We start from the raw sequence: 27,758 nt of genomic DNA on the forward strand, positions 1-27,758 counted from the left end.
TTCTGCCTCACTGAATAATCAAAACAAACGCTTTAAATTGAAGTTAGCATTCATGAATAGACCTTTTGTGCAGATGTTGGCACGTCACAGCGGTGTATATAATAAAGTTAGTGACGGCTGTATTCCATTTAGCTGCTTCAGTTTCAGGGTCCTGGTATTGTTTGTGCTGCCTTCCTGAAACACCTGAATAGAACAGAGCCATCAGTGTTTTACTAATAGAAACGCATGAGCTGAAGCTTGTTAATACCTGTTTAACACCAGCTGTACTTTAACCAAAGCCTTGTTTATTTCTATTTTCTTTTTCATCATTTCATTTTCTAATTCAGTTCAAACTCACTGCATGAGTAACGGCTTTGGGTGTGTTTTTTTTTTTCCAGCCCAGCTTTAAATGGGTGTCAAACTGTTTTAGCTGAATCAGCACTCTGACGGTTGTGAAACCGGTTTAATCTGATATTGAAGAAGTCAGTGAAAACAGTGACTGTGGAATTTGTCATATTACATTCATAAATGAGTGTGCGTGAGTATTTCTACATGAAAGTTATTGTGTAATAGTACAAGAAAAGGCAGTTAAAGTGTGGCTTTCAGTCATTTCAACAACATTGTTTATTCACACAAACAGGAGTTTTATTGAAACTATTTAAGCAATATAAAGTGAAGATAAGGGAACAGGGCCTATTGAAGATGTAATAATAATAATAATAATAATAATAATAATAATAATAATATGTATGTTGTATTTTTTAGTCCTGGAGTTCTTGAAAATAATGTGTACATTGTATGTTTGAATTTCTTTGTGATCATTTGCAAATTTGATGTAAGATAGGAAGATTTTAAAAAATCCTTTATTTCCAATACGTCTCTTTTCCCTGATTCAGTATTTCGGCATTAACCCAAATAAATTTAATAAATATATACATTTGTTAGAAATATGTTATTTTTATGTCAATATTGCAAATGAAGCTGCAGCTAATAATTGTTTATCATTCATTCATCAAATCCGAACAGATCAGACATTGGAACGAGGGAACACACAAAATACTTCTAGTTCTAATAAAACTTGTGCGCAGATCTAATGTTAAATCCATCAGGGCTCCATTGTTTTTTGAATTAACCGCGTTACGTGAGTTCTCGCGAGATCTGAGCAACAGCGCCCCCTTGTTTGTGTGTGGAAAAACGACGGGAGGTATGAGGAATACTCCGCGGCTAACGATAGCAAGGTGCACAAATAGGGATTTAATTCACTTTCGGTCGTCACTGACACTCGAGAGGCCCACAGGAAGCTGCAGGAGGACATAATTTCGCCTAAACCCTCGGTTTTCCTGCTACATTCCCACCGAGGCGAGAACGAGAGTCCCGCTAATCCCGAGAAGAGGGAAGCGGCCTGCTTTTGTAGCCGACTTCCCGGTGCAGCTCAGGCGGCTAGCACTGTCACCAGAGCCCGGTGCTTCCGCTGGTTTATTTTTCTTTACACCAACAGCAGCGTCGGAGCTTCGGAATAATTTTTGTTTTAATTACCACAACCCCCCCATCACCCGTTCCCCCTCCTATCGACGTGCAGCCGTCGGCGTTTCTCTCCAAAAAGGAGCTTTTCGAGCCGGTGCGGCCTGTTTTGTTTTCGAGCCGCCTTGAATCTCCGCGAACAATAACACAACCATAACGAGCCTGCTGGGGCTGCACTGCCGAGAAAGAGGAGCCGCGGAAGCCTCGGCGTGAGATAATAAATGCATTGTGTGGTACCAGCTGTGGTATGGACGTGAAGCCCCGGGACGAGCATGCATGTGGACTGACGTTATGGATTTATGGTGGGAAACCTTTGCAAACCGGAGCAGTTTGTCGGGAAAGCTTGTGTTTGAATTTTGGAGCTGCTAGCTAACCAGCTGTAAGTAGCGTTAAAAGGCCACGGCCGGAGGAAAGAGCGCCACACGGTGCTTTGTCTAATCATAATTCCCGGATTGTATGGAAACAAACCGAACCGACTCGGATGGACTCCCGTTTATATGCATGCCCGGCCTCCGTGTGAACGCACGAAGAATCTCTCCGAGCAAAAGCAGCAGCGTTCAGAGCTGGGACTTCACAGTGAGGATGGATTGGATGTGATTTGGGATGAGTAGCCTCGATTGCTCCCTGCGCAGGCTGCTGTATATGTGGGATTTACCAACGGGGAACTGACGCCGTGACATCCATCTATGCTCTCTTCAAAGCCACCAGACTCCTTTGACAAAAACAGTGATTTTACCTCGCAGAACTCGGGAGTTGCAGGTGCGCCGCTGCCTCGATCGGGTAGTTTGTTTGTGTTATTGTGTGACTTTGGTGTTTTAACGTATTAATACATCTTAACGGACCGGACCGGACTGGAGCCCCGGGACAGGCAGCTGAGATGAACCCGGTGAATGCGACCTCTCTCTACGTGTCCGCGAGCCGTTCGGTGCTGCAGTGCGACCCCCGAGACCCCCGGGCCCTCGCGGAGCTCTGCAAGCTGCTGCCGTTTTTCCGCCAGTCCCTGTCCTGCTTGGTCTGCGGTGAGTGTGTGTGCGCCTTTCATTTTTATTTGAGTTAGTCAGTGTGTCTGTGAAGGGCTGTACGGGATGGTGTTTGCGGTGAGGTGCGTTGTTGTCAGCTGTGCTCGCAATGGGAGCGATGCTTTAAAAAAATGCTGCCTTCATGTACAGTCGGAAATATCTGAACTGGGACTAGAAATGACCAATGGCCAGAGTAATTGGCAGTGGTGGGAAGTAAATAAGTTCATTTACTCAAGTGCTGAACTTGAGGGACCTTTACTTGAATAATTATAATTCACACAGCTTTATACTGTATCTCCACAATACTTAATAGAGAATTCTTGTACATTTTACTCTGCCTACCTGCCTACCTGTGTATGGTAGTTATTGGTATTAATTACTCTGAGTTACCATTGCAAAACATGTAACATTTGTAAAATGTATGACAATATTAAGAATAAACTCATATGTTCTACTTTTTAAAATAGAACGAAAACGATCTTTATTTGATAAAATTAAAGCCAAAATATTTCAGCACTGTGAAATACAATCCAGCAAAAGCAATGTGTGAGGATTCAGTGGAATAAACCTGAGAGACAATAAAATATAGAAATAGTGAAAATTTAGTTAAAATTTGGAAATTAAACGTATTTGAACAATAAACTTTGGGGTGAAGTTGAAATTTGTGACAAAACATGATGTGAAAGGTGCAATTGACCCAACAGCTTCATAGTATGACATCTTACATAATACATAAAAATAATACACAAAATAATTGTAATCTCCATTATTATCTAATGCATATAGACAGAAGTATCTTGAAATGAGCCGTTCTACATGCCTCACAGTTGTGATTGATAAATGAATTTCCGCGGTTAGACAATCAGAGGATAAAGGTTTGGACAGTTGGAATCAAGTGGAGTTTATGAAATCTGAAGCGCAGTGAACGCATCATAATGCACAGCGACACCCATCATGACACACCCCCCTCTGTGTGCTGTTGGGCAGCATCGGGGCGTTTCTCTGTTTATCTGTTGGAAAACAGCCCTTCCACATTCTGGATATTGTGCTTCTAATCTCTTTCTCGCCCTCTTCAACCCAAAACACATGACAGTGAAATTTGTGGACGGAATGAACGAGGTGGAGAAAAAGAGGGAATGTGTTTCTGCACAACTTCTAATGTCAGTGGCCGTTACTGGACCAGATAAAACGGACTGTAATTCAAGCGGGGGGTGTTTCTGTGGTTGGTCTGCTTGTGTCGGATGTAAACAGACGTCACCTTTGATTTATTTCAGTGGTTCACTTAATGCACATTTTTCTCTGCTCATACATAATGCATTGACTCTGCCTTCACCATGTGAGTGGACAGAAGCCTCCCCGTGAAGGAGGCATTTGTGTTACTGTGGTTCACAGAGTACTGAAAAGAAGAGCGGCTTCATTACACTCACATATTGATTGGTCTCCCACCTCCACTGTATAAATAATAGATCGATATGAGAACAGTCCATACGTTGCGTTAAATATAGACTTTCCTCAGTGTGAGTGGGATTAATCAGACAGCCAGCGCAGAGTGTGTAAGGTCGGTTGTTTCCCATGAATGCACCTTCATCCTTTTTCCTATCTGCAGCTGCACTGCCTAGTGACCAGCGTTGCTCAGGAAGCCCCTCTCAAAGAGCGGTTGTCATCCATTCTGGCAGGTTGCCAGACACCCCTCAGGTTTACAAATACGTGTCAGTCGGGGAAGCTTTCAAAACACAGCGAATCAGGAGGCCAACGCTTGTCAAGCCAAATATTTTAAACACACTTAACACATGATGCTGGGTTTGTGAGGGGACTTATGTGACGTGCTTGTTTGTTATATTCGCTCTTTGTCCTCTCATCAGGTAACCTGCTGCAGGACCCCATCGCCCCCACCGACTCGTCATGTCAGCACTACGTCTGTCGAGGCTGTAAAGGTCAGAGGATGCAGCTGAAGCCGTCCTGTAGTTGGTGTAAGGACTATTCCCGCTTTGAGGAGAACAGGCAGCTCTCCCTGCTGGTCCACTGTTACAGGAAGCTCTGTCTCTACATCACCCAGTCTCCGCTCGCCCCGCACATAGCCAGCGCCGCCAGCGACTCGCCGGACCTCCAGGCGATCCTCAACGAGGGCCTCACGCTGGCCGAGAGCGAGCCGGAGGCGGAGGACGTTTCAGATTCAGCCGGCCTGTCGCTGACGGCCTCCACCTCTGAGTTGGTCAAGCTCGATGAAGCTCCGCCTACGAAGGAGCCCAAGGTGGAGGAGCCGAGTCCCATCAGCGTAAATGGGCTGCATGATTGTAACGGCCTGGTCAGTTCGGACACTCTGCAGCCCATCAGCATAGAAACAGGTGGAGGTGTTTTGAAGCAGGAGGGCTTCTCGGAGGAGATCCCGGTGTGCGTGAGCGTCACAGGGAGCGGGGAGGCAGGGCTTTGTGACATCAGCACTTTTGGGGATGACCTGAAACATGGCGGGGGGCCGTTGTTGTTGAGTGTTGAGGAGGTGCTGAGGACTCTGGAGACGGACACTGACCCCGACCCCACCCCTGAGCCGAACCCCCAGCCGGACTGCACCCCCTCCGTACATCAGTCCAGCCTCAATGGGCCTCACTGCCCATCTGGCCCCGACTCCTCCCGCCTCATCCCCTCCCTCCCTTCAGAAAACAGCCCCCGCCCCCTCCAGCCTCACCCGCAGCCCTCTGTGCAGCCTCCCCCTCAGCCCTCCACAGTCATCCCCCACGTCCCCCCTCGGTATCACCGCAAGCGCTCCCGCTCAGAAAGCGACAGCGAGAAGTTGCAGCCCCTCCCCATATCCAGCCTCTTACGAGGGCCTCCGCTCGGTGCCAACAGTTCCCCCCATCACCCGAACCCCGGTGCCACCACCAAACAGGAGCCTAAGTTCCCTGCAGCCACGCCCCATCCACACCTGGCGCCAGTGCCTAATGGTGGTCCCCCCAAGGTGGGCAAGACTGTGCTGGTCTCCAACAAGGCACTGAAAAAAACTGTGGAACACCACGGGGGCCCCAAGAAGGCTTACACCAAGGCCAGGCAGGGGGCCCCTAAGCCCCGTGCACAACCCCGTGACAGAGTACCTCCACACCCCCACGCGCACCCCCTGACACACCCGCCTAGCCCCTCGAAGCCACTGTATAAGAAGCCTGTAGAGAAGAAGGGCTGCAAGTGCGGCCGAGCCACGCAGAACCCCTCGGTGTTGACCTGTAGGGGGCAGCGCTGCCCCTGTTACTCCAACCGCAAGGTGAGAACGGTGCTGACGGTGTTCCCAGCCTCTTTAATTACAACACAACCCCCCCACGTCCCCGCCTTCATAGTCTGCTGTGTCACTCGGTGTCGTTGCCGATGCTGCTGTCAGCTCCAGACCGGCTAATGTTTGGAAATACATCTGAGTGACTCACAGCACATCTGCTAACAAACACCGAGGGGCTCGTTACACTTACCTGATAGCTCATGTTTGTTTACCTGCACTGTAGTTTTACGGCTAATTTGTTTCTCTGGGGTTCATGAACGGAGCTGAAATATTGTTGACACAGTCATAAAGAGCTTTCGCAATTGGGGAAGTTTGACATTTGAAGCAGCAGCTCCCAGACTTGTTTTTAAACCCGAGCACCTTCACAGAGATTTTCTTTCATGACAGCTCGCACACAAACAGCCGAACAGACGGCTCAAAGTGACACTGCCATAACGAATAAACTAACAGCAGAGTTAAGACGTATTGGCCTGTTAATGATGTTGCTTTGCAGGTTTGTGGACAAACATGTAACTCAGACATGAGTGTGCAGCTGGTAGAAGATGTTTCTAATGAAAATGTCGCCTGGTTTTTTACATGGTGAGACTTTAATGTCATTGCACGCTGAGCTGCAGTAGATCCCCTTTGGGAACAACTGCTCTATCACAAAGTTAATAATTAATGGTGAAATTATTCCTTTCTGCTTCGCAGCAGTGACACATGTATTTTATAGCTGATGGAAATTTTTAAGGATCTGTGAACAGTGAGTAGCAGCAGCAGCAGTGTTGGTTTCATTTCTGAAAACACACTTTCAGTTTGAACCTTCAACCTTTCTTTAGACAAAATGAGCTCAACTCAAGGCTCACGCTTGTTCTGGAGCTTTCGACCACATGAGGGCGTCGGCAGGTGCAGTTTGCTCAGTTTTAACGTGACTGTAGACGTCGGTCTGAGCTCCTCCTGGACGTCTGTTCTGTTTTGGCTTCAGGGAAGTTGACCGTTGATTCTCGACCTCTGGGCTGTTTCGCCTCCTCTTACGGTTCAGGCTTGGTGCGATCTGTCGTGTTGTTGTCGTGACTGATTGGATCCTGTTGTTATTGATTATGTGTGTTCTTCTCAGGCGTGTCTGGACTGTATCTGCCGCGGCTGCCAGAACTCCTACATGGCCAACGGAGAGAAGAAGCTGGAGGCCTTCGCCGTGCCAGAGAAAGCTCTGGAACAGACTCGTCTCACGCTGGGCATCAACCTCACCAGTATCACCGCGGCGGCCCTCCGTAGCCCGGCCACCAGCTCCCCTGGCAACACCCTTCTCAACGTCACCACCGCAACAGGGGCCCCCGTCACGGCCACCTTCCTGTCGGGGGCGGGGCACGACAACAGGGGCTACGATGATTCACTGGAGATGCGGTTTGACTGCTGAGGTCCCGCCCCTCCTCCGGTCAGTCGTTACGCACATTCCCCGCCCCGCCAGCCGGGCGTTATCCATCCAGGCGTGCCAGGGACCTGCGGCGGCGGAGCCAGAACAAGGCAGCTACAGTGACGGGCGATCGCGAGGGTCATCAGCCGATGCTGAGGGGTCACCCTCCGTCCATCGCCCGAAACTGCACCATGCTCGTGGTCTTGCTTTCAGAGGACGTGTGGAAGAGAAGGAGGACGAGAGGAGCTGTAGCGTTACTGTATGTGCAGAGATTTCATTTCAGTGAGGGTAGAGGTCTGTTTGTTCTGTTCTCTACGAGGGGTAACGAGTAGAGCATGTCGTGTAGCTACGTGGGAGTGTTGACTACGGTCGCACACCTGTGTGTGTGTGTGTGTGTGTGTGTGTGTGTGTGTGTGTGTGTGTGTGTGTGTGTGCGTGCGTGCATGTATGTGAGTGTGTATGTGTGAGGGAAGGGTTTGGTTTGGAGATGAACCTTATTAGCAGGAACAGAGACGACATCATCATCATCATCATCATCATCATCAGAGACTGGTGTAATTTATATAAAAGAAAGAAGTTTTTGTACATGGACTCATCGGTTTTCTTTTCTGAAGACATTTTATGATATTTTTTGTAAGTTACATTAAAAAAACCAATGGAAGCTGGTGCAGGGGCAGAGCTGCATTCAACCAGAATATTTTCTCACAGGTAAAACCTAGATTGTATTTTGTAAACTCTGCCAAACCACTAAACCCAACACGGGATTGAGGGTGACTATCGAAGAACGCGACCGCTCCGACTTCAAAACGTTCACAATGAATCACAATGATGCAACTTTTGATATCCTCTGCTGCGAGAACCAGGATGTGAATTAAACACCACCAGCCAAACGTTCACTTCAGTTCAGTCCAGTCTGTCTGTCTGTCCATGTTTATTCTGTGTGAGACACCCGGACGCTCATCTAACGTGTTCTTGTGTACTAAAAATCATTAAAGCGATCAAACGTTGAGTCCTGGCTGGTGGAGGACAAAACTTGCGTCCCCGGTTTGCCGTTTGACGGGCCGAGGACGCCAGTTGAAGCACTTTTCCACACACAGCTAAAAAAAAACAATGTTTTCTTCTGTTGTGACTTGTGTTAAAAACTCTGGTTGATTGCAGACCCCGCACACTGTTGTTCACAAGTTTTTGGGTTCTGGAAGCTACACACATGCTGCTAAATACCACAAAGGACTCAAGAAGGAGAACGCGCCTGTTTTCCTCGTCTCCTGTTTTGTTTTTCATAAGTTGCGTTAACAACATTTGCAGTATTTATTGGACGTCTCCTAACATAAGTTACGTGTTGGGCATCAGTTCGCCCGCTCCGTCGACCCAGTCTGGACTTCTGTCTCAGTTAAGTTGCTGTCTCCTTCTTAGTGTTAGTTTTCTGGTGTCTCCAAACGGTTTTTGTTCTCCCTCGGGGCATTTAAATACCTGTAATATAACTGTAACATATTTCCACAAAAAGAAAGAAAATCAAAAACTTACTCAGTCTTGTGTAGTTCTTTGTCCTCTGTCCTCCTCTCTGTCCTGGAAGCGTTGGTTTGTCGTTCCTTCAGTGCTGAAGTTGAACACTAGAGGGCAGCATGGAGCTTCACCGTGCTGCGTTTAATGAGCTCCAGGACACAACACCCACGTGACTGTCCAGTAACGTGCATCAAACCCCGCGATGAGGACCGCACAGGTTGCTTCTGTTTATCTGCACTTTTGGCTTCCTGCAGCTGCATTTTTTTTTTTTTTTCAGTGACTTAATTAAATAAAATGACTCAGCTCGGCCAAAAATAATCACCCGTACATCCGCAATTACTCGCACAAACTAGAATTGTGATTCAATTTAGAGTCAAAGCTTGGCGCAGCCTCAGTGGAGTGATTTAGATCAGAGGGAGGACTGATCCCTATCATTTTGGTTTAATTTAGAAGAAGCCGGGCACTTACAGACAGGACTCCCGCTGCTTTCATCAGACCGGATCAATCGTTACATCTCTTACAGCGTGTGATGCCTTATGTAAAGTCACAGTGTATGAAGTACTTCAAAAGAGCTCAAACGTCTGCAGCAGTAAATCACAGCAGTATCAGAGATAGTAATAACATGCAGGCAGGGAACATTTCACTGCCCTGCGAGTACTGTTCATACTTATAGTACATACTGCTGATAATATTTACATACTTAAATAAGGTTTTGAGTGCAGGACTTTTACTTGTACTGGAGTATTTTCACAGTGTGGTATTAGTACTTTTCCCCAGCCTGATGACGTCCGGTGCTGCAACCAAACACTATCAGAGGTGTCATAAGTTCCTTTTCCAGCGTCTTTATTTCACATATTTACAGACAGAAACTCCCGGTTATTTACATTCACATTCAGTTTTGGTCAATCCGGCGAACGATTTAAATTTAGTTTCACTGTCGAGAACCTGGTGTGTGTTCAGGTGTGTGCTTTCTGATGCCTTCCAGGTGTTCGAGGTGCAGAAGAGCCACTGCTGGATGTTTCCAGTTCTTCCACGTGGAGGCTGAACTCGAGGTACTGTGTCTCAACATCCACCTCACAAGTAGTAATCAGTTTCAGTGCATTCATATCGAGGAGCACAAATACGGCCTGTAAACCACCACCACCCAGCTTACTTCATGTTTGGTCCTGGAGCGTCACACACACACACAGTCATCTGTGTGCACACCAACACTGACAAAAAGGAAATCTATACATTCAGAGTAAAAACAAGACATTAAGGTGAAAAAAGGCAAAAGTTGTGATATTTACATAAGTGCTACAGTGAACGCTGCGTTCAACGTCATATTGGAGAAAACAATGCTGATGTTCAGCCGCTAAAACGGGATGAATCAGTGAATCTAACTGAGCTTCTGAGGGTTAATTCTCGACTGGAAATATTAGTATTAGCTTTCAGCCGCATCTCATGGACTTCAGCAGCCATTCGTCACGCGACACGGCCACGTGGTGAAGGACGTGGCTGCGGCCGCCTCCATCACTGGCAGTGACCGTGGAGGTGGGTGGAGCTGAGGCGGCCGAATGAAAGCAAGCTGTCACTCAAACAGAACTGTAAGCCTCAGTATGATTGAAAGGACTGAGTTATATAAAACTTCACATCTGTGCTGTTGTCACAAACGGGGAAATTAGCTGAAGGGACCAAAACTTTTTTTTTCGCACCAAGCTGTGAACATTTCTGCTGTGAAGTTGAGCATTTTAATATGGAAGTCTATGGGGAGTGACTCGCTTTTGGAGCCAGCCTCAAACGGCCATTCAGGGAACTGCAGGATTTTGACGCTTCTTCTTCAGCTTCATTTTGGTCTCATGCTGCCGTCCACGCCATGTCAAACATGGCCGCCTGCAGCAGACTGACGTTTGCATGGAAACTCTGAACGACTTGGATTTTTCTGCGTCTGAGGTCCGACTTCAGAGTACGGCCGTTTATTCCAGTAGAAATCTGGTCAATAGACCTTAAAGGAAGAATTTTTTGTCAAGCTACTATTCCCTAAATCAAGTATGGACCTTCAAGCTTTGTTGTATTCCCCGTTTCATCCAGCTTTCCTTAAGTCAGATCTAACTTATAATTTTGGTTAATGTGTCCTTGAGCATCGGTGGATCTGCAGCCACAATCACATGAAAGACAGATGAGCTCCAGAAAAATAATCCCACATTTCTGCTGTTGGGATGCTGATGTGAACGGAATCTGGACGTCACATCTGCAGTCAATCCAGCATGACATGAATGCCCGAGAATACCAACCATTAGGGAGCATTTAATGCACCGTTTGGAGAACAGTTACGGCGGACGAGCCAACGTGCTGGAAGACGGACAGCAGGAGGAGAGGCTGCGGCGCTGCTGCCAACAGAAACACAGCGCAGGGTCTGATTAGCAAACAGCGGGTTTTTAACATTTACTGTAATCTGACTGAGGGGCGATGAAGAGCCGAGCTCACAGAGAGCCCCAGAACCAGAGTCTGCAGGCTGATTAGAAACACACAAAGACAAAATACACAAAAAAAATGTACATCTCTACACACACACACATCCAGAGTCTCAGCGAAGTCAGATTATCACTTCACGTTCAAACAAGCGGATCTTAAAGGCGGCAGAGGAGGAATCATCCAGTCTAAACTGCTGCGCCTTCACTTTCCCATTGGTGGCGCAGGTCAGCATGTGGCTGTGTAAGTTTAAAATGCCCAAACAGCGCCCCCATGTGGAGAATCTGAAGGCTGTTAATGTTTGTGGGTTGAGTTAGGAGCCAGCTTTTAAAAATCCAGTCCAGTTAGGGCAGATTATGACTGGATGAACAGGAAGAAACCAGTTTATTACACACTGTGGGTTCAGCGGACAGTCGCAGAAAAGTCAAATGTTTGGAAATTCAGACACCAGATTGACCTTGAACGTAGCATGATGGAAGGGCTTGAGGTTTTAGCATTAATTTATGTTTTTTGCACACAACTGCTTCAATGATTTTCTGTGAAAAAAAGCCAAAAAGTCCCAACAGCAGATGACAAATAGACAAAAACCAGCGATTAGTCAGGGGTCGCGTCTCAACGTCGGCGTGCACAAAACAACCACGATGCTTTGCTCGTGAACAATGCAAATCCGAGTATTTGTTGAGTTTGATTAGCTCACGCACACACACATGCGCGCACGCACGCACACACACACACACACACACACACACACACACACACGCACACACACACAGCCTCGAATTCCTCTCAGTCTCCAGGAAACCAGTGCAGTCAAATTCTTTTGGTTTGTGATCTTGAAAACAGAGACAGACTCGTCCGCTAGTCGCTGCAGCAGTTTTTCATTTTCTGGGCTCGTTAGCGGGAAAAGTCTCGATTTGATGTTTAACCAGACGGATTTGTTCATCGCAAACACCAAAAACAGGCCGATCTGGTTCCTCTCAGACCGACCCAGGATCCCGACTCCTCATCGCCTAGCTGACGAGAAACGCCCCGAAGAAGCTGCTTTTCTCGTCCATGTCCACGGCGGAGGCGTTGGTTACGGTGACGAACAGGCGGTCGCCGCTGCTGAGCGGGAACAGCCCCCCCTGGTGGGCGGAGTGGAGGGAGAACTGGGAGCCCCGGGACCAGCAAGAGGTCCGGCTCGTCTTCATCAGCAGGATGGGAACCGGGTAGGAGCTCACCTGGAGGGGGAAGGACAGGTGAGTGAGGGGGCGCAGCTGGACGGAATGAGGCGTTCAGGCTGACTTTATGGGTGGGAATTTGCACCGGCTAAGATCGACCATGAATCAGATGCTATTGGTCATAATTTATGCTCAAAACTATGACGATATCCTTATTAATGACCCCAGTTCAGAGAAAAGTAGAGCCGGCCCCGTGCGCTCTGTGAGCCGAGCTCTGAAAAAAACAATGGATGACTTTAACCAGATTTTATTTGTCCTGGAAAATGTTTGTCAGCGATATTTATCTTGACTGTCTGTCGAACGCAGAGACAAATTTCTCCTCTGGGAGCCGTTAAAGGCTGATCAGATTAGAACTGATCTGATCAGATAATGGAAAAGTCATAATTTAACTCTCTGCATTTGTTTAAACATTTCTCGCGCAGACGGCCGTTTGATGGATCTGCGGGCAGCCGAGACTTCAGCCCGAGGACAGTGTTAGTCAATATGTGGCCAGTTTGAACAGTTTCACAAATCATCGTGTTTGCTTTGTGAAAACATCACATTTGGTCTTTGTTGAGACTCGACATGAATTCCTCAAAGGCAAACATCTGCCGGCCAAATGCACGGAAGATTCAAAGCTCAGAATCTGGACTGAACGTCCTTCAACACATTTTAAACCACCAGAAAACATCCAGAATCAAATTCACTTGTTTTTACGCTAAAATTTCACGCTTAAATGTCTCTTAACTTCCTCCTGTAACCTTTAAACCCGCGTTGTTTTTTGACAAACTGGTGAGAACTAAATGTCAGCTTCACATTTACACCCGTTTTTATTAAAGGACACGAGCCTCCAGACTGTCTCAGATTGATCTGGTTGTTGGACGTTGGCCATGCTGTGATGCATCACACGCTCACTGTCCGGATTCACATTCATCACAGGGTTCAGTGAGTCAGACTCACAGGACACCACCACCCTGAGTGTTCAGTGCCACAACTTTACATTTCAATGAACTGGAGTCCCTTCAGGTCTGGCTGGAGGCGTCACCGTCCTCCGCCACATTTATCTGACTCACCTTTTTGTAGACGTACTGCAGCAGCGGTCTCCCTCTGTCCTCCACCTCCTCGCCGTCCTCGCCCTCCTCCTGCAGGGAGTGGGTGTGTCTGAAGTAGGTCTGGGCGTAGACGTAGTAGAGGCCGGGCTGCGGCACCACCAGTTCCCCGTCCACCAGCTGGACGTCCTGCAGGAAGGCCAGCCCCTTCTGCCCCTCCCACCACGAAATCTTCTGTCCCTGAACTCGACGGCCGGCGGAGACCGGAGCTGCTGGAAGCAAACAGTTCTGAATAAAATCACCAAATACAACAAAATACGACATTAAACGTTAAATTTGTGAATTTTTCAGGCCCAATTACGAGATCGTGAGTGAAAACTTAAACTTTTTAAGTGAAAATTCTGATATTTACAAAGTCTAAATTAGGATTTTCTGTCCGTCAGTTTTTTTTTATGAGATAGTAAGATGTTAAAAATGTCACTTACTACAGAAACGCAGCGTTTCACCATCAATGTTTTTATATTCATCATTCTGAATTTTTCATCCGTTCCTCTCAGAAATGTGCTCCCGTAGATTTGGAGTCAACATCTAAGAGACAATGTACTTTTCCCTGTGAAGCTTCTCTGTGATGGGATCATCTGTCAGTGCACAGCTGCACTCAGCGCCTCTGCACAGTGACCAGACCACAAATCACTGGAAGTTTAATTGAAATAAATTCGATGACAAAAGAGACCCTCATAACAGAGAGTTCCAATTAACACATTAGTTGTCACGGCAGTGAGTGACAGAAAACTCTGAGAGCCCTCAACATCTTTGACATCTGGCTTCCGAGCGGGATCCCATCACTTCCAGACCTCGTGCATGTTTTGAGGGACTGTGAGTAAATTTGACATCCCCACGTCTCAGTTTTATAGATATTTACAGTGGCAGACCTCCGCAGCCTCACGCTGTGCTTCCTCCCGCATCTCCGTTAGATTTAAAGTTGAGGACGAACACGCAGCAGGTTACAGGCAAGATTTCCAACCTTCTCAATCAACTCTCAAAAGCAAATGGGGACAGGACTTAAATGGACAAATTCCAGATGCAGTTTGGCAGAAAGTCACCCGAACGATTTGACTCGTGCTCCATTTGTCAACGGGAAGATCGCACACGGGCTTCATTGGTCAAAGGTTAGACGGTCTAGACCCGACCAGGTCTAGTACAAATGTTCTGAGGCCGTATAACTTTTGGCAGCTGATCTTTGAAAACCTCTCTCAGATATCAAGGAGCCAATAAATCTTCCCTTTTATTGGTTTATTTGTTGTTGCACCACAGGACGTACATCCCAGGATTCATTAAGGCCATCTGCCGGCCTTCTGCGCCGCATTAGCCAACAGTCCCAGAGATTCTTCCCAACCTTTTTTGGCTTCTGTAGAAAAAGTGGAGGCAGCCCATGATCTGTAGAAACTTTTGATTTGTCTGTTTTCATTGTATTTTTGCTTGTGTGTTCTTCCATTTTGGCATGTCTGTAAAATGACTGGTTTTTATTTAGTGAGCGCCGGGCCAAATTAAAACAGCTAAAATTTAAATGGAGTCTGGTGCAGCCTGATCCAAGTCAGGTTGGCCTGTGTGACACTTCGGAGACACAGGAATGAATCCGTTTTAAACCAACGCCGACACCCTCACCTCCTCCCTCGCGCTCCAGTTTGGGCACAAAGCTGCCGGTGACATGGGCTGCGACTTTGGGGCGAGGCGAAGCCCGGTCCACCATCACAAGTGAGGGCAGCACCCGAGACACTTCATCTAACGAGGAAATAAATAACAGGAGGATAATTCACAGGTTAACAAGCCACTGCGGGAAAATGACAATGAAGTTCTTGAAGGAAGCTGAAGTGTTTAATCTGAGCAGGAAGAAGCTGCAGCTGCACGATGCTCCTGAACAGCATCAGGTCACCACAAACATTCATCTCTGCGGTTCAGTTTTCTCACCTCTGACTGCCGATGAAATCTGCCTCTGGTAACGCTGAGACAGAGACTGCAGGGAAAACAGCAGAAAACAGTTTTTAAAGAATGCATGAATGTGCTTTTAACGACTTACTGGTGACATTAACCGCACGAAAGCCTGATAAGGACACAGTGAAGTCAGGATTGTGTTCTCAAAGGACGTCTTGAGCCTTAAAACAATAACAAAGAACAGATTCAAGCTAAAAAAACAAACCAAAAGCCGCCAAAACATAAAACTCAAGACTGATTTGTAAACGCAGTTAACATATAAAACTCTTTCTCTGCCAGGAGGAGCCACCAGCTCGCTCCACAGGTCTGACTTCAGGATCAGGAAGTTCGCTCCGCCAAATAAAAAGGAGCCTTCATGTTCAGGTCGGTAACAGATCCGTCTCTGGTAATCGAGCCCCCCCCCCATGTTTTACGTTCCTTCACCCAAGGATTTGGCCCGAAAAGATGCACCTCCTGCCAAACTGATGAAAACGATTTTCGAAGCTGTAGTGGACTCTGGACGTGTTTATTTCAGAAGAGTTTGTTTCCAAAAACATAAAAGAAATTGGAAAAACATGGTGAAAAAAAGGCATTCTGAAGGCACGAGGAAAGAGGGGGAAGACGACGTTATAGTATAAAGGAATGTTTTCCATAATATCATTCGTTCATTATAATAAATGACTTGTGCCGGAGGAGACGGCTCCACCAGCGCTGCTGCGTGGCCTGATGGTGCCAGCCGAGGTTTCCAAGGTTAATGATTTCCACTTTAAAAATATTTTTACAGCCTCAGCAATAACTGAGAGGAAGCTGAAAGAAAACCACTCATTTATGAGCTGAGTTTACCTGCAGTCAGTCAGCAGGAACCATGTTTTATGGCTAAAAGAGCCACATAATGAGCCTCGACTGTAATCTTCTCGAAGTTTGAAGTCGAAGCAAGACTTCATTGTGAGGGAAGCTTCAAAGGAAGATCTGCAGGTTTTCTGTGGGATTTATTCATCAGCCCCCAAATGCATGACGCTAAACAGGAAAAGCTCGTCCAAATGTGGTGGTCCTGCTCCTCGAGAGGCTTCAGCTCAGCGCTGGACGGCGTTCAAGTCCAAATACTGCACAGACTCCATTATCCCGACATAAAACCGAATCTATCTGGATGTTTCAGCCTTTTGTAATCGCTGCCAGTCCTCAGAAGTTTGTTCACATGTTCTAAAATTCAGCCCTAATGGTCCAACATGTTTGATGTGTTTCTGAAGTCATTACCTCTGATTTACAGCCAGATCTGTTTCTTCTCATCTTTGGCTCAGGACTCAGGAACGATTAGAAAACAAAAGGGATTTCAGCGGCGATGTTTTTAGATGCTTTCCGTCGTTACGTCGGGCTGATCGATGGCCATCAAATATCTCAACAAGTACTGGACGGATTGTCAGAACATTTGCGCAGACATTCATGAGTCCTGCTGACTTCGCTGATCCTCTGACTTCTCCTCTAGCGCCACCATGAGGCAGATATTTTTACAATTCCTCTGTTTACGACCAAAAACACGCAAAGCCAAAGCTGAAGACGTTCCCATCAGCCTCAGCTGCACTTTATGTTTAGTGCTAATTAGCATATGCTAACACGCTGAACATCAGCATGTTAGCACTGTCATTGTGAGCATGTTAGCATCATGGCTAGCATTCTCAAGTTAGCATTTAGCCTCACAGAGCTGCTAGCATGACTGCAGTCTACATCCCTCGCTGCTCCCAAAAGACAAGAAAATTAAATGTTGGAAATGTTACTTAAAATTTGCAAAATTATCTGCAACAGAACAGGAAAATTTCACTTACTAAGATTTTTAAAGCAACTTTAAACATTTAGTCTTCACAGTTACCTTTAAATTAGAGCCGCCAGCCTAAAAATGAGCACGTGGATTTTAAATAAAGCAGTTTGTTCTTCAGCGTCGATCAGACAGATTTCTTAATTCTGAAAATATGAGTTTTGAAGTTACTCAGAAGCAGTAATAAAGCCTCAGTATGAAGACACGTCTGGTCATGCAAAAACAAGCTGACGCTGACTTAGTTTAACATTCTTCATCTTATTTAGAGTTTCCTTTCTGCAGCGACCGACAGACAAAACACACAAGACCGAGCAGCAACTGAAGCAAACACTTCACAGACATTTACTCGCTCTGCGTCCTGAGTTAACAGCGGCGCTCCGGCTCAGACTGTCCGAGCATTTTGTTTATATTCTGAACTAAATTTAATCAAGAGGCCGAGTCAGAAAGTACCCGACTGTGTTATTGAAGAGAGTCAGAGGAGGAGAATCAGGAGAGGAGAGCAAAAACAAGCAGCACGCACAAAGAGAAAGGAAAGGAAAAGTAATAGTGTGTGTGCGTGTGAGCGTGTGAGCGTGTGTGTGTGTGTGTGTGTGTGTGTGTGTGTGTGTGTGTGAGTGTGTGAGCGTGTGTGCGTGCGTGTGTGTGAGCGGGCAGGTGAAGGCATTCCTGTGCTGATTAAACCTCACAGGATCACATCACATCTCCAGCTATGAAGGAGCTCATTGTGCGTCTGCAGACAGTGATTTGGATCATTTCAGCCTTTTTCTTCTGTTCAGAGCTCAGATCAGCAGCGCGGGAAGTCCCGAATAATGATGATAATGGTCATAATAACGATGGTAATGGTCATAATAATGATGGTAATGATCATAATAGTGATTGTAATGATCATAATAATGATAATAGCTGTGATTTCTGCACTACGCTGAACTCAGAGGGACAGTCGGTCACTTCGCTGCTCCTCACTTCTTTCATTTCAAAAAGTAAAGCTGGCGTTTTTCTACTTTCTCCATATCGTCAACAAGTCCAAAGAAGAAGAAAACTCTCAAACCGAGCAGCATAAATTCCCTTTTTCAGACAGGAACATGTATAAAACCCCTCTGTCAGGATGAGAAACGATCTCTGCACTGAGCAGTAAAGTAGATTTCTAAGTTTCATGTGATGGAAGGAAGAAACGATGCTGCAACGTCTTTCTCGTGTCGTCGTGTTTGTCATGATGTGTGATCTGAAATTAAAATTCCACCAGTTACAGTGAATGTGTGAAAAAAGGTGCATCAAGTCTTAAAGGGTTAGTTCAGAGTTTTTCCAGTGCAGGCGTAAGAGGTGCTGCGTCGTAGTCCAGCTAAGCAACGCTCTGCAGAAGTCAAGTAAACGCTTACATTTGAGGAGCTGAAAGTGGAGAATTTTGATCACTTTTGCTTGGAACTTGACTGTGACGGTTAGAAAAATAGCTGCAGATAACATTTCTAATGGTTAAATCAGCTGATTCTCGCTCTAAATGGATTAAAACCCTGAAAACGTGTGACACTGGCAGACCTGAAATGTCTCCAAAAGAGCCTTAAATGAAGCAATGTGTCTCGTTTTTTAGCTTTCCTCAGTGTTGAAACCTGCGTGTCTCAGTCCCAGTTCTAAAAGTATGACAACATAAAACTGGTCACGAATCTGCTTTATCGTTTGCTTTGTTGGCCTTTGCAGCTGAAGTGTGGGGAGGTTAGTCATGTCTCCAGTGGGTGGGGGCTTTCTGATCCAGAGCAGGCCTCAGAAAAAGCTTTGAAAGCCAGAAATCTCAGCAGCTGGCCAAATAATTACTGAGTCATCAATACTGATGGACAAACACTGATACGTGCTGGAGCCGTGAGGTCATGCTCGACTCAGCCTGACCCTGAGGATCACAATCAGGATGTGAGGTTTAGCTTCAGGGTCTGGAAGCGTGGAGGTCGTCATACCTTCTCAATGAGCAGGTGGAGCTGCTGGGTGACCTGCCAGCACGGATCCCCCCGAACGGCCGTGATGCTCCGCAGGTCGGCGCCCGTCAGGCAGGAAACGCTGCTCCTGGCAAATGTCTCCTTCATCTGTGAGGACGCCAAGAAGAGGGTCGAACAGTTAATTCAACTCCTCATCAAACACACCTGAGGAAGACTCCGCCTGGCTTCACTTCTGTTTGTCAGTAAACACTAAAACTGTAACAGAAGTGGTCCAGATTAGCAGATTTGATAGAAGGTTGTCATGTAATTACAAAGATAATATAATAATAGGAATAAACCACCGTTTCCACCCACAGTCACCTCCAGTGTCACTACGACCGTCGTAAAGTTTCTCCTGAGTCAACATTATTTCCTGGCTTGCGTCCCTCGTCTTCTTCTTCTTCTGTTTGGGTTTCATTTCCTCATATACTGCCGCTCCATCTCATCTGGGTTAATGATTCACTCCTGTAAACACAGCCTGCGAGCTGGACTGGACTGAATCCAGGTAACCAAAGGACTCTGGCTTCATCAAAACAAGCAGAGTGAGTCCAGCACACGCGCGCGTGCACGCAGCGCTGTAAAACTCGTCCTAATTATCACAGCTCATCAGAAGAAAAGCTGCAGTCCTGCCAGAGCTCTTTACTTCCTTGTCCTGTTTTTGAGTTTGCAAATGCAGAGAGAATGAAGGTGTGTGCCATTGCATGAAGCTGCATTCTGCCAAGCGCAGCAGTTTTACTGTGAAAGCCATATATGTGGCCTGCATTGAGCAGAACAGAAAAGGAATCGGTGCTGTTGAGCGCAGCGACAGAACCAGAGCGCACAAAAACGGCTTCAGAGTGTTTTTCTGAACGCTGTCATCACTAAACTCGGGGCTAAAGTTTGTAGAGAGTTCAGTCAAGTGTTCAAGGTCAACAAAAAGTCTAGTTTTCTCGCAGCTGCGCTCAAAGGCAGAGGACTTCGCGCACACCTCGCGGTGCGCACTGCTTGGCGATGCGTAAAAGCCGCCGCGCGCCTCCGGTTCGTGTAGCCGAACTTTTGATTTTTCCTTACCGAATTTAGAGCAGTGGTGAAGTGCAGCACGGTGATGGTGACGACCACAGTCTGCAGCAGAACCGCCAGCAGCAGGAGGACCCCGAGCTTCGGACCGGAGCCCGTCATAACGACAGACCCGCCGTCCGGTACCCGACCAGCGTCGTCCCGTCGCTCTCAGACTTCCAGAACAAGAACAATGGCAGAGAGCTATATCCTTAACTTCTACCCTCCCCGTCCCCTGCAAGCAGCAGGAGGAGGAGGAGGAGGAGGAGGAGGAGGAGGCGGGGCCGGCCTGCAGAACAAGAGCTTTTCCCTCTATGAATTTCTCCTGGAGAGATTATTGTTTCATTTGTGCGCTGGACAAACACAGATAGCCTCAGAGTTTATTGTGCGCGGCCGTATCTTTACAGCTGATCTCTGCACTGAGCTTTACAGGAGAAAAACACATTTTCCTTCAGAATATGATCAGAGATAAAGCTTTAAAACACGCGCAGAGAGGCACCGCAGCTGGCACGTACGTGACTTTTATGATGTTCAAACTCACCTAAAGTCTCGGCCGCTTCATATTAAACCTCCAAATCAAACGTGAATTCCTGTTTTCTGCACCAGCGAAGAGCAGCACACTGATTCAGGAGAAAACCATAAATCAAGCTTTTCTCCAAGGTCTTTGGCAAACCTGCCACCACGTGCTGCCTCAGACCACATGTAACCAAGATGTCAGGCTTCTTAAAAATGTTTTCTAGACGTTCTTGGCATTTCTTTCCCCGATTTCATCTGCTTTGGTTCCACATCTCTCCATATTTTATCGCATCCTGTAACATACGGCTACTCAGCTGTTAGATCTGCTGTTCAGTGTGTTCAGGAAAAGGTTTTTAAGGACACACTATGATCATCTGAGTGTTCACTGCAGTGATGGATCGTTAGCTGGTGCCGCTCGTGTGTTTTCTCTCCGTGGTCAGATATCTGAGGAGGACACTGGTGGATGATGGGAGATTTCTCGGAAGCTGATGGTTTCTCGTCTTTATCAGATAACAAAAACATGATGTTCTCTTGTTGCCACCCCGCTGAAGGATAAAGTGGGCTGGAAAGAATTTGGAGGTTAGATGATGAGGTGTGATGAGGTCAGTGAGACAAAACATTTGTTCCTCAATTTTCCACTTCGCCTCACGTTGATCTTCAACTGTCAAAATAAAGTGGAAAATTCAGGTTTTCTGTCAGTCAGTGGTGAGAAAACACCAGCAAAACGAAACATTTTGGACCTTCAGCTTGTTAAATTAACTCGTTGACCTCTGCTTCACTGTCAGCTTCTTCGAAAAGTCTTAAAAACTGGAGCTTCACATGGACCAATCAGAAGTGAGCTCTCATGTTGATTATATGAGCGTGTTTACTGATGGAGGTTTCTGCTCAGGTGATACGACTGTTTTAATATCTCTGAGTGTAAAACCTGGACTCTGAAGTGTCTCCATGTGTTCATCTCCTTCATCCAATCATGTGTTCACAAAGTGGTGAACCTGGCTGTGAGCGACTGAGCCTTTCCAGGACGCTCCTTTCATACCCAATCATGATCCTCTCACCTGTGGCCAGTCAGCCTGTTTACCTGTGGAATGTTCCAAGCAGGTGTTTTTGGAGCGTTCCACATCTCTCAGTCTGTGAAACGTGTTGCATCAGATTGACTTGGTGCTATTTTCAGTTGACTTTATGTCTTCAAGGATGAGCTGATGATCACATTCTGTCTGATTTATGTTCTTCGCAGCGTCCAAACGTCTTGGAGTCAGAGTAGCTTCAGGTCTTGTGGGCCTCGCTGTAAATCTCACACTGAGTCGACGTGTTGGACCAGAGTCGAATTCCAGGAACATCGTTCTTTGGTCTGATTTTAGCATCATCGACGTGATGAAATGCTTCTCAGAAGTCTCGGTTCTTTCCACCTGAACTCTGCAGAGGAGTGACGGCTCAGTGGAGCCATTCTTCCATTTAATGCTTTAAATTCACTTTCTGAATACGTTTCTATCAGCATCAGTGGGGCAGCTAATCAGGAGCTGAGCGACTATTGAGGAGAAAGAAACGTCTTCATCTCGCTTCATTGGTCTTCTTCTGTTTACGACCACCTGGAAAACACCTTTCAGACGCTGAACAGTGAACTCAGCAGGTTGAAACTTCAGGAAAATAAAAGCATGAAAGTGTCTAAAAAACAGTGAATTTCTCTTTACAGACCTGCGCACCATTTTTGACTTTTAACACTGAAAACCTGAAACGCTTCTGTGCCTCTTGCTCTGAACATCTTGCATCACGTTTTTTTAAACACATTTTTGTCTCTTTGAAACTTCTTTAGAACCTCTAAAAGCTGAATTTGTTGCTGCTTTCCAGTGAAAAGTTGTGAAAGCTGTTGTGTCTCAACAGCTTCTTACAGCTTTGGAAAAAGTGGCTTTATTTTTAGACACTCAGGCATTTTGATCCAAACATCTCTCTGAGGCCGAACAACGATCAGCCTGAGCAGTGTGAGCAGCAAAGGTTCAGCGCGGCCGTCGGGGCCTTGAACTGCTTCGGCTGCGTAGATATCAGCGTGTTTGTGAGCGCTGAGGCGGGCTGAGCCTATAAATGGATCCTGGTCCCCGTCTGCTCGTTCCTGCATCTGCAACATCTGGCCTCAATCAGGCTCCTACGCCCCGCCGTCCCCGGGGAGACGCTCTCCGCTTCGGTTTCACTGTGCTGCGGCGCTGCGCCTGCAGGGCCTGCTGGGGGTAACCGAGTGTGTGTGTGTGTGTGTGTGTGTGTGTGTGTGTGTGTGTGTGTGTGTGTGTGTGTGTGTGTGTGTGTGTGTGTGTGTGTGACAAAGAGCGCGGAGAGTATGTGAGGGTCAAGCTCGTCCGTGAGAGCATCCTCAGGAGGAGCCGTCTGACCCCTCCCGTGAAACACGTCCCAACCCCCGAGTGGGTCTGTTCCGTCTCTGGACGAGCGTTTTGTCCAGAAATGAAGTGAAGGCCCCGCAGTGTGATTCATACGGCCTCAAACACACAGCCTTGAGTGTGTTCCTGAACGGCGGCCAAGTTTTGATACGAGGAGAACCGACCGACTCCCCCGCAGAGCTGACTCCCTCTCTCCCTCCGCCGCCTCCCTGACGCTCTCCCGCTCTCTTTGTCTCCCGTCCGGCCTCTTGTCCTCAGGTTTGCTGCTGAGGAAGCTGCATTTCATCCACGTTTGTATGTTTTCAAGCTGCGCATCAATTACTACAAAGCCTTGACGTCCCCCATCATGGCCTCCACGTTATTTCCTCCTCGTTTGAGGTTTGACTGGAGCTCTTTTAATTAGTCGTGGCGCCTTCTTCTCCACCTGAGCGGAGGATGAGCACCGCCCACAGCTGATCTCCGTGAACCGGCTGCCAGCCTTCACGGGACTCTGCCGGACGCTTCGGTTGAAATGTCATTTTGGACGGAAACTTGGCGCGTAATAATTCAGACTTTAAAGAATCTTTGTTATTTGTGGGGTTTTCCCCAGATGCACCTGGATCTCAGGTGTGTCGGGACTCTTTCGTGGGACGGAGGGATCACACGGCGGAGGTGCCGCCTGCTGATTGGATGCTGTCTGGACTTGCCGTCTTCGCTTCGAGCGCCGCCCTCGAGCTGTCTGAGCGCTAACGCTTTATTTACTGTCTGTTGTTGTTTTTCTGACTTTATGACCTTGTTTAATGACGTGTTGTTGTCGAATCCTGGCAACCGAGGCCACTTTTTAAATAGAAAATCCTCCTTCTGACTCAGTTTCGCTCACACAAACCGTTGTTGCCAAAGCAGTGAAACTAATGAAGCAATAAATGGAATGAAAGAACTTTTCCTGCTTAAGGTCCATAAATGTGTGTATTAATCATGCTGGGGGGCGGAATTGTGTTTAAACAGGCAGGGATTTTGACTGAAAGGGTCCTCACAGGGTAAATCATCCTGTTCTCTAAAGGCCTGTCAGGTGAGTTCAGGTAGAAATGGACGATTATTAACACAAACACAGAAACTTTTCAAACAATAAGGGAAAACTAACATGCTCAGAGTGGAAATCTCCCTCTGTGTACGAGTGCTGGCCAAGGTAAACACCCTGCTAACACACACACACACACACACACACACACACACACACACACACACACTGTATTAATTTTGTCCCTCCCATTAGAGAGAGCTCAGCACCCAGAGCTGAACAATATCACTGATATCTGGCACAAGCACACACTCTCTCTCTCTCACACACACACACACACCTCGGGAAGGGAGAGGTGGGACAACCAAGGCGGCCAATGGGCACGCCGGAAACCTGAGAGCTGACCAATGAGCAAACAGGAAACTTTTGGGGACTTTCCAAAGTCTCCAAACTCTTTTTTTTGTCTCCACTTGCTTGTGTCAGAATTTAATATTTTATGTTGGCGTGTCTGTACGTGTGTGTGTGTGTGTGTGTGTGCGTGTGCGTGTGTGTGTGTGTGTGCGTGCGTGTGTGTGTGTGTGTGTGTGTGTGTGTGACGGTTGAGGCTGCTCACTCACTGCTTCATTTCATTTCAGGAATCAAGAGTTCAGAGGGAGGCGACGATGAGGAGGGTGAGGAGAGGGAGAGGGACCCCCTCCAGATACGATTACTAATACGTGGACGTGTATTACTCCTGCTGTGAGGACATAAATCTGTTCATACGAAACAGAATGAAGGTACAATCGTATAAAACTCCTCTAAAAATGAAAAACGGTCATAAACGAGCCGCTGCACCGGCCGGTCAGGCTGCGGTTCAGCCGTCTCCGTGCAGACTCTGAAGGACTTTCATAAAGTGTGTTTGCTGTTGAAATTGAAGACTCAGTGAGAAACGTCCAAGCTGTCTTCACTTAGAGACCGACAGACAGCTTCGACCATCACCTGAAGCTCAATATCAGTGCAGCCAATCAGCTTCTGTCAATGTGAACGCCGGCCCTCCGTCAGTCATGAGGGCTGAAATCGACCAGTATGGACTTCAGTTGTTGGGAAAATGGGCCTCGCAGGTTCCCTTCACGCCCTCTCGCCGGATCTCTCAGATTTGGATTTATGTTGATCCTGAAGGGATTTGGCTGTTAAACACGGGGTTGTGTTGTGTTTGAGGGATGATGACGATGGTCCTGCCGGTGTCAAGCTGCAGCTCTTCATCGCCGTCACTGAAGACCACCTCTGATCTGATGCTCTTCTGTCTGAGCGGCATCAAATCTCTGCAGCCGGGCCTTTAACGTGTGGTGGAGAGCCTGGAGGGTGGAGGCTGGTGTAGCAGCGACACACATGGTGCCATGCTGAGGCGTCCGCATACTTCTGGCCGTGTCGTGTGAGCGTGTGTGGTTTTGTGTGCGTGTCTTTGTGTGTGCAGCATGCAGAGCGTTTGAGGCCCACATGGTGCTTTTCTCCTCCTCCCCTCCCATCTTTCTCTGTCCTCCCTCCCTCCCTCCCCCTCTCTCTCTCCCCTTTCTGCAGTCTCACCCTCCCTCGCTCGCCCCCTCCACCTCTTTCCAAATTGCTGTACACTCCCTCCTCTCCCTCCGCCTGTCAGGAAGACGTGAACAATATGACCTTTAGCTGCAGCGATAACATTCTCCCTCATGAATTCCTCGCCGCTCCGGCTTTCCTTTCACATTCTGCTTTGTTTTCGCTCCCGGCGCCTCTGTTTTTTTAAGAAATGATCATCTCGGCACCCGGTGATTAACGAGGAGGGCCGGGGGTGGGGGGGGCCTCCGCGGGGTCACACACACACACACACACACACACACACACACACACACACACACACACACATGCATTAGATGTGCGTCCACGCTCAGCTGAGGACGTCTCATCGCTGTTTTCGTCTTCTCACAGTCACATCCGATGCTTTTTTAAATCAGTGTGAAATGAGGCCCGCAGGCAGGGCCGGGTTACACCGAAAGGGGGCCCCGAGGCAAAACATGAGCTCTGGTACCTGGTTTCAAGACTCGAGTCTTTGCACTTGAGTCCCAAATCAACGCCAACGAGTCCCAAGTCCTGAATTTTGACCTGGAGTCAGGATGAGCTCTTCAGCACATGTAACGCAGCTTTAACAGCAGAACCTCGGCTCTGTTGACGTTAATGAAGTTGGAAGTTCTGGCGTCTCCGTCTGAACTTTTTTCTTCCTGAAAATTGTTTGTTGTCGGCTCTTGGACAAAACAAAATGATTTTTTGTGTCATTGTTTCCAGCTGGCGCTCAGTAACGCAGCGTGAGCTCCTCGCGGCGCGTTCACTGGTCGGGTGAAGTTAGCGTTAGCTGGAAGTGAACTGACTGACGCGCCTTTCCAACGACACCCTTCAGTCTTTGGGCCGTCAGACATTTTCAAGTCAAAAGGCTCCGACGGAAGTCCGAGTCGAGTCTTCAGATCCGTGACTCGAGTCAGGTCATGTGACTCGTCCACGTCTCTGGTATGTAAAACACTACATGTCAAAGTGTGCCGTTTGTCACGAGCCGACAAAGAGAAGTCTACAGTGTTTTGTAGCAACAGTAAGTGATGCAGCATGTGTGCCAAAGGAAGTCAACCTCAGGGCTTCACGCAGAGACAGAAAAACGTTTTCCCAACAATTTAACACTTTCTCTTTGTTTTCTGGATGTTTCCGTCTCACCACCATCACCGGGTTACTCTGATTTTTTGCAGCTGTTTCCTGTTTGCACGACATTGATGAACAACAGCACACTCAGAAATCAAGCTGTTTGTTTGTCATCTTCCGCCGTGAACTCTGAGTACTTTTACTCAAGTTCTGTACTCAAAGTACTCATTTCAGGTATTTTCTTCTCGTGCTGTTTTCTACTGTTGCACCTTTTCCTTCATCATATTTGACAGCTGAATTTTCTTTACAAATAAAAACATGAAAATGTAAAAGTGGAAAGTGGACTCAAGAAGAAGAAAGAAGAAAACAACCAGCAGGCTCGTCCAGAACGAGAAGGATGTTAGCTGCAGAATGAGCTCCACCTCCACCTCCACCTATTTTTTCATTTTCCATCTGATTTTGCATTAATTTCATTTCCCTGTTTTTATGTTCGTTCTGTCTTTTTATGTGAAGCAGGTGCAACTTTATTATTGTAACAACAGGAAAACTGTAACATGAATGCATGAGTCACAAAAGCAGAACAGTAGCGGGGGACATTTTACTGCACTCAGTACTTTTACTTTCAGTACTTGAAGTGCATTCTTCTGATGATACTTGAGGAACTTTTCAGTGCAGGACGGAGCGGCGGTCTCAGTTTGATTGTCCCTGCTGTCGACGGTCAGAGTCGTCCTGAATCTGGAGGTCATTCACTGCGGGGGGTTGAAGCAGCGTCAGCGCACCAGTGATGGTATTTTTGTTGTAATTCATGTTTTTGTGTCAGATCTGCCGTCTTGACTCTCCAGCTGCACGTCCGTCACCCTCAGAGGAACCACAAAGTGGAAGAAGGCCTCAGTTTTGTTTTCATGCAGGCTCTCGCTGCCCTGCCAGAGCTGCTGTCTGTCAAAGGAAGTGATCCACTCAGATCCACGCGGCGTTTTTAGTGTGGCGCTCATACTTTTACTCAAGCGAAGCATCGAAATACTTCACGAAGTGCACCCCTGAACGTGCACAGTGGACTGTGCGATGCTGAGGATGAAC

General features: G+C 47.2%; 2 protein-coding genes across 3 annotated transcripts; one reads left to right on the forward strand and one right to left on the reverse strand.

Annotated features, from left to right (window-relative positions):
- Positions 1-1,157: 1,157 nt before the first annotated feature.
- LOC143340119 (E3 ubiquitin-protein ligase MSL2-like) lies at positions 1,158-7,597 on the forward strand. The gene is made up of 3 exons (XM_076761745.1): positions 1,158-2,519; positions 4,382-5,769; positions 6,875-7,597. Exons 1-3 carry the CDS (start codon positions 2,378-2,380, stop codon positions 7,172-7,174), a joined length of 1,830 nt encoding a protein of 609 aa, XP_076617860.1. The 5' UTR covers positions 1,158-2,377; the 3' UTR covers positions 7,175-7,597.
- A 1,900-nt stretch (positions 7,598-9,497) lies between these two features.
- tnfsf10 (TNF superfamily member 10) lies at positions 9,498-20,348 on the reverse strand. 2 transcript variants are annotated; one of them, XM_076721611.1, is made up of 6 exons: positions 20,166-20,348; positions 19,098-19,223; positions 15,342-15,387; positions 15,039-15,155; positions 13,398-13,645; positions 9,498-12,345 (listed from the first exon to the last, which is right to left on the reverse strand). In XM_076721611.1, exons 1-6 carry the CDS (start codon positions 20,271-20,273, stop codon positions 12,136-12,138), a joined length of 855 nt encoding a protein of 284 aa, XP_076577726.1. In that variant the 5' UTR covers positions 20,274-20,348; the 3' UTR covers positions 9,498-12,135. The 2 variants fall into 2 exon arrangements, with proteins under 2 accessions (XP_076577726.1, XP_076577727.1); XM_076721612.1 differs by having other exon boundaries at positions 9,509-12,345; positions 13,398-13,642; positions 20,166-20,331.
- Between the last annotated feature and the right edge of the window lie 7,410 nt (positions 20,349-27,758).

The sequence above is a fragment of the Chaetodon auriga genome, chromosome 21, assembly GCF_051107435.1.
Source record: "Chaetodon auriga isolate fChaAug3 chromosome 21, fChaAug3.hap1, whole genome shotgun sequence".
Taxonomy (NCBI): Eukaryota; Metazoa; Chordata; class Actinopteri; order Chaetodontiformes; family Chaetodontidae; genus Chaetodon; species Chaetodon auriga.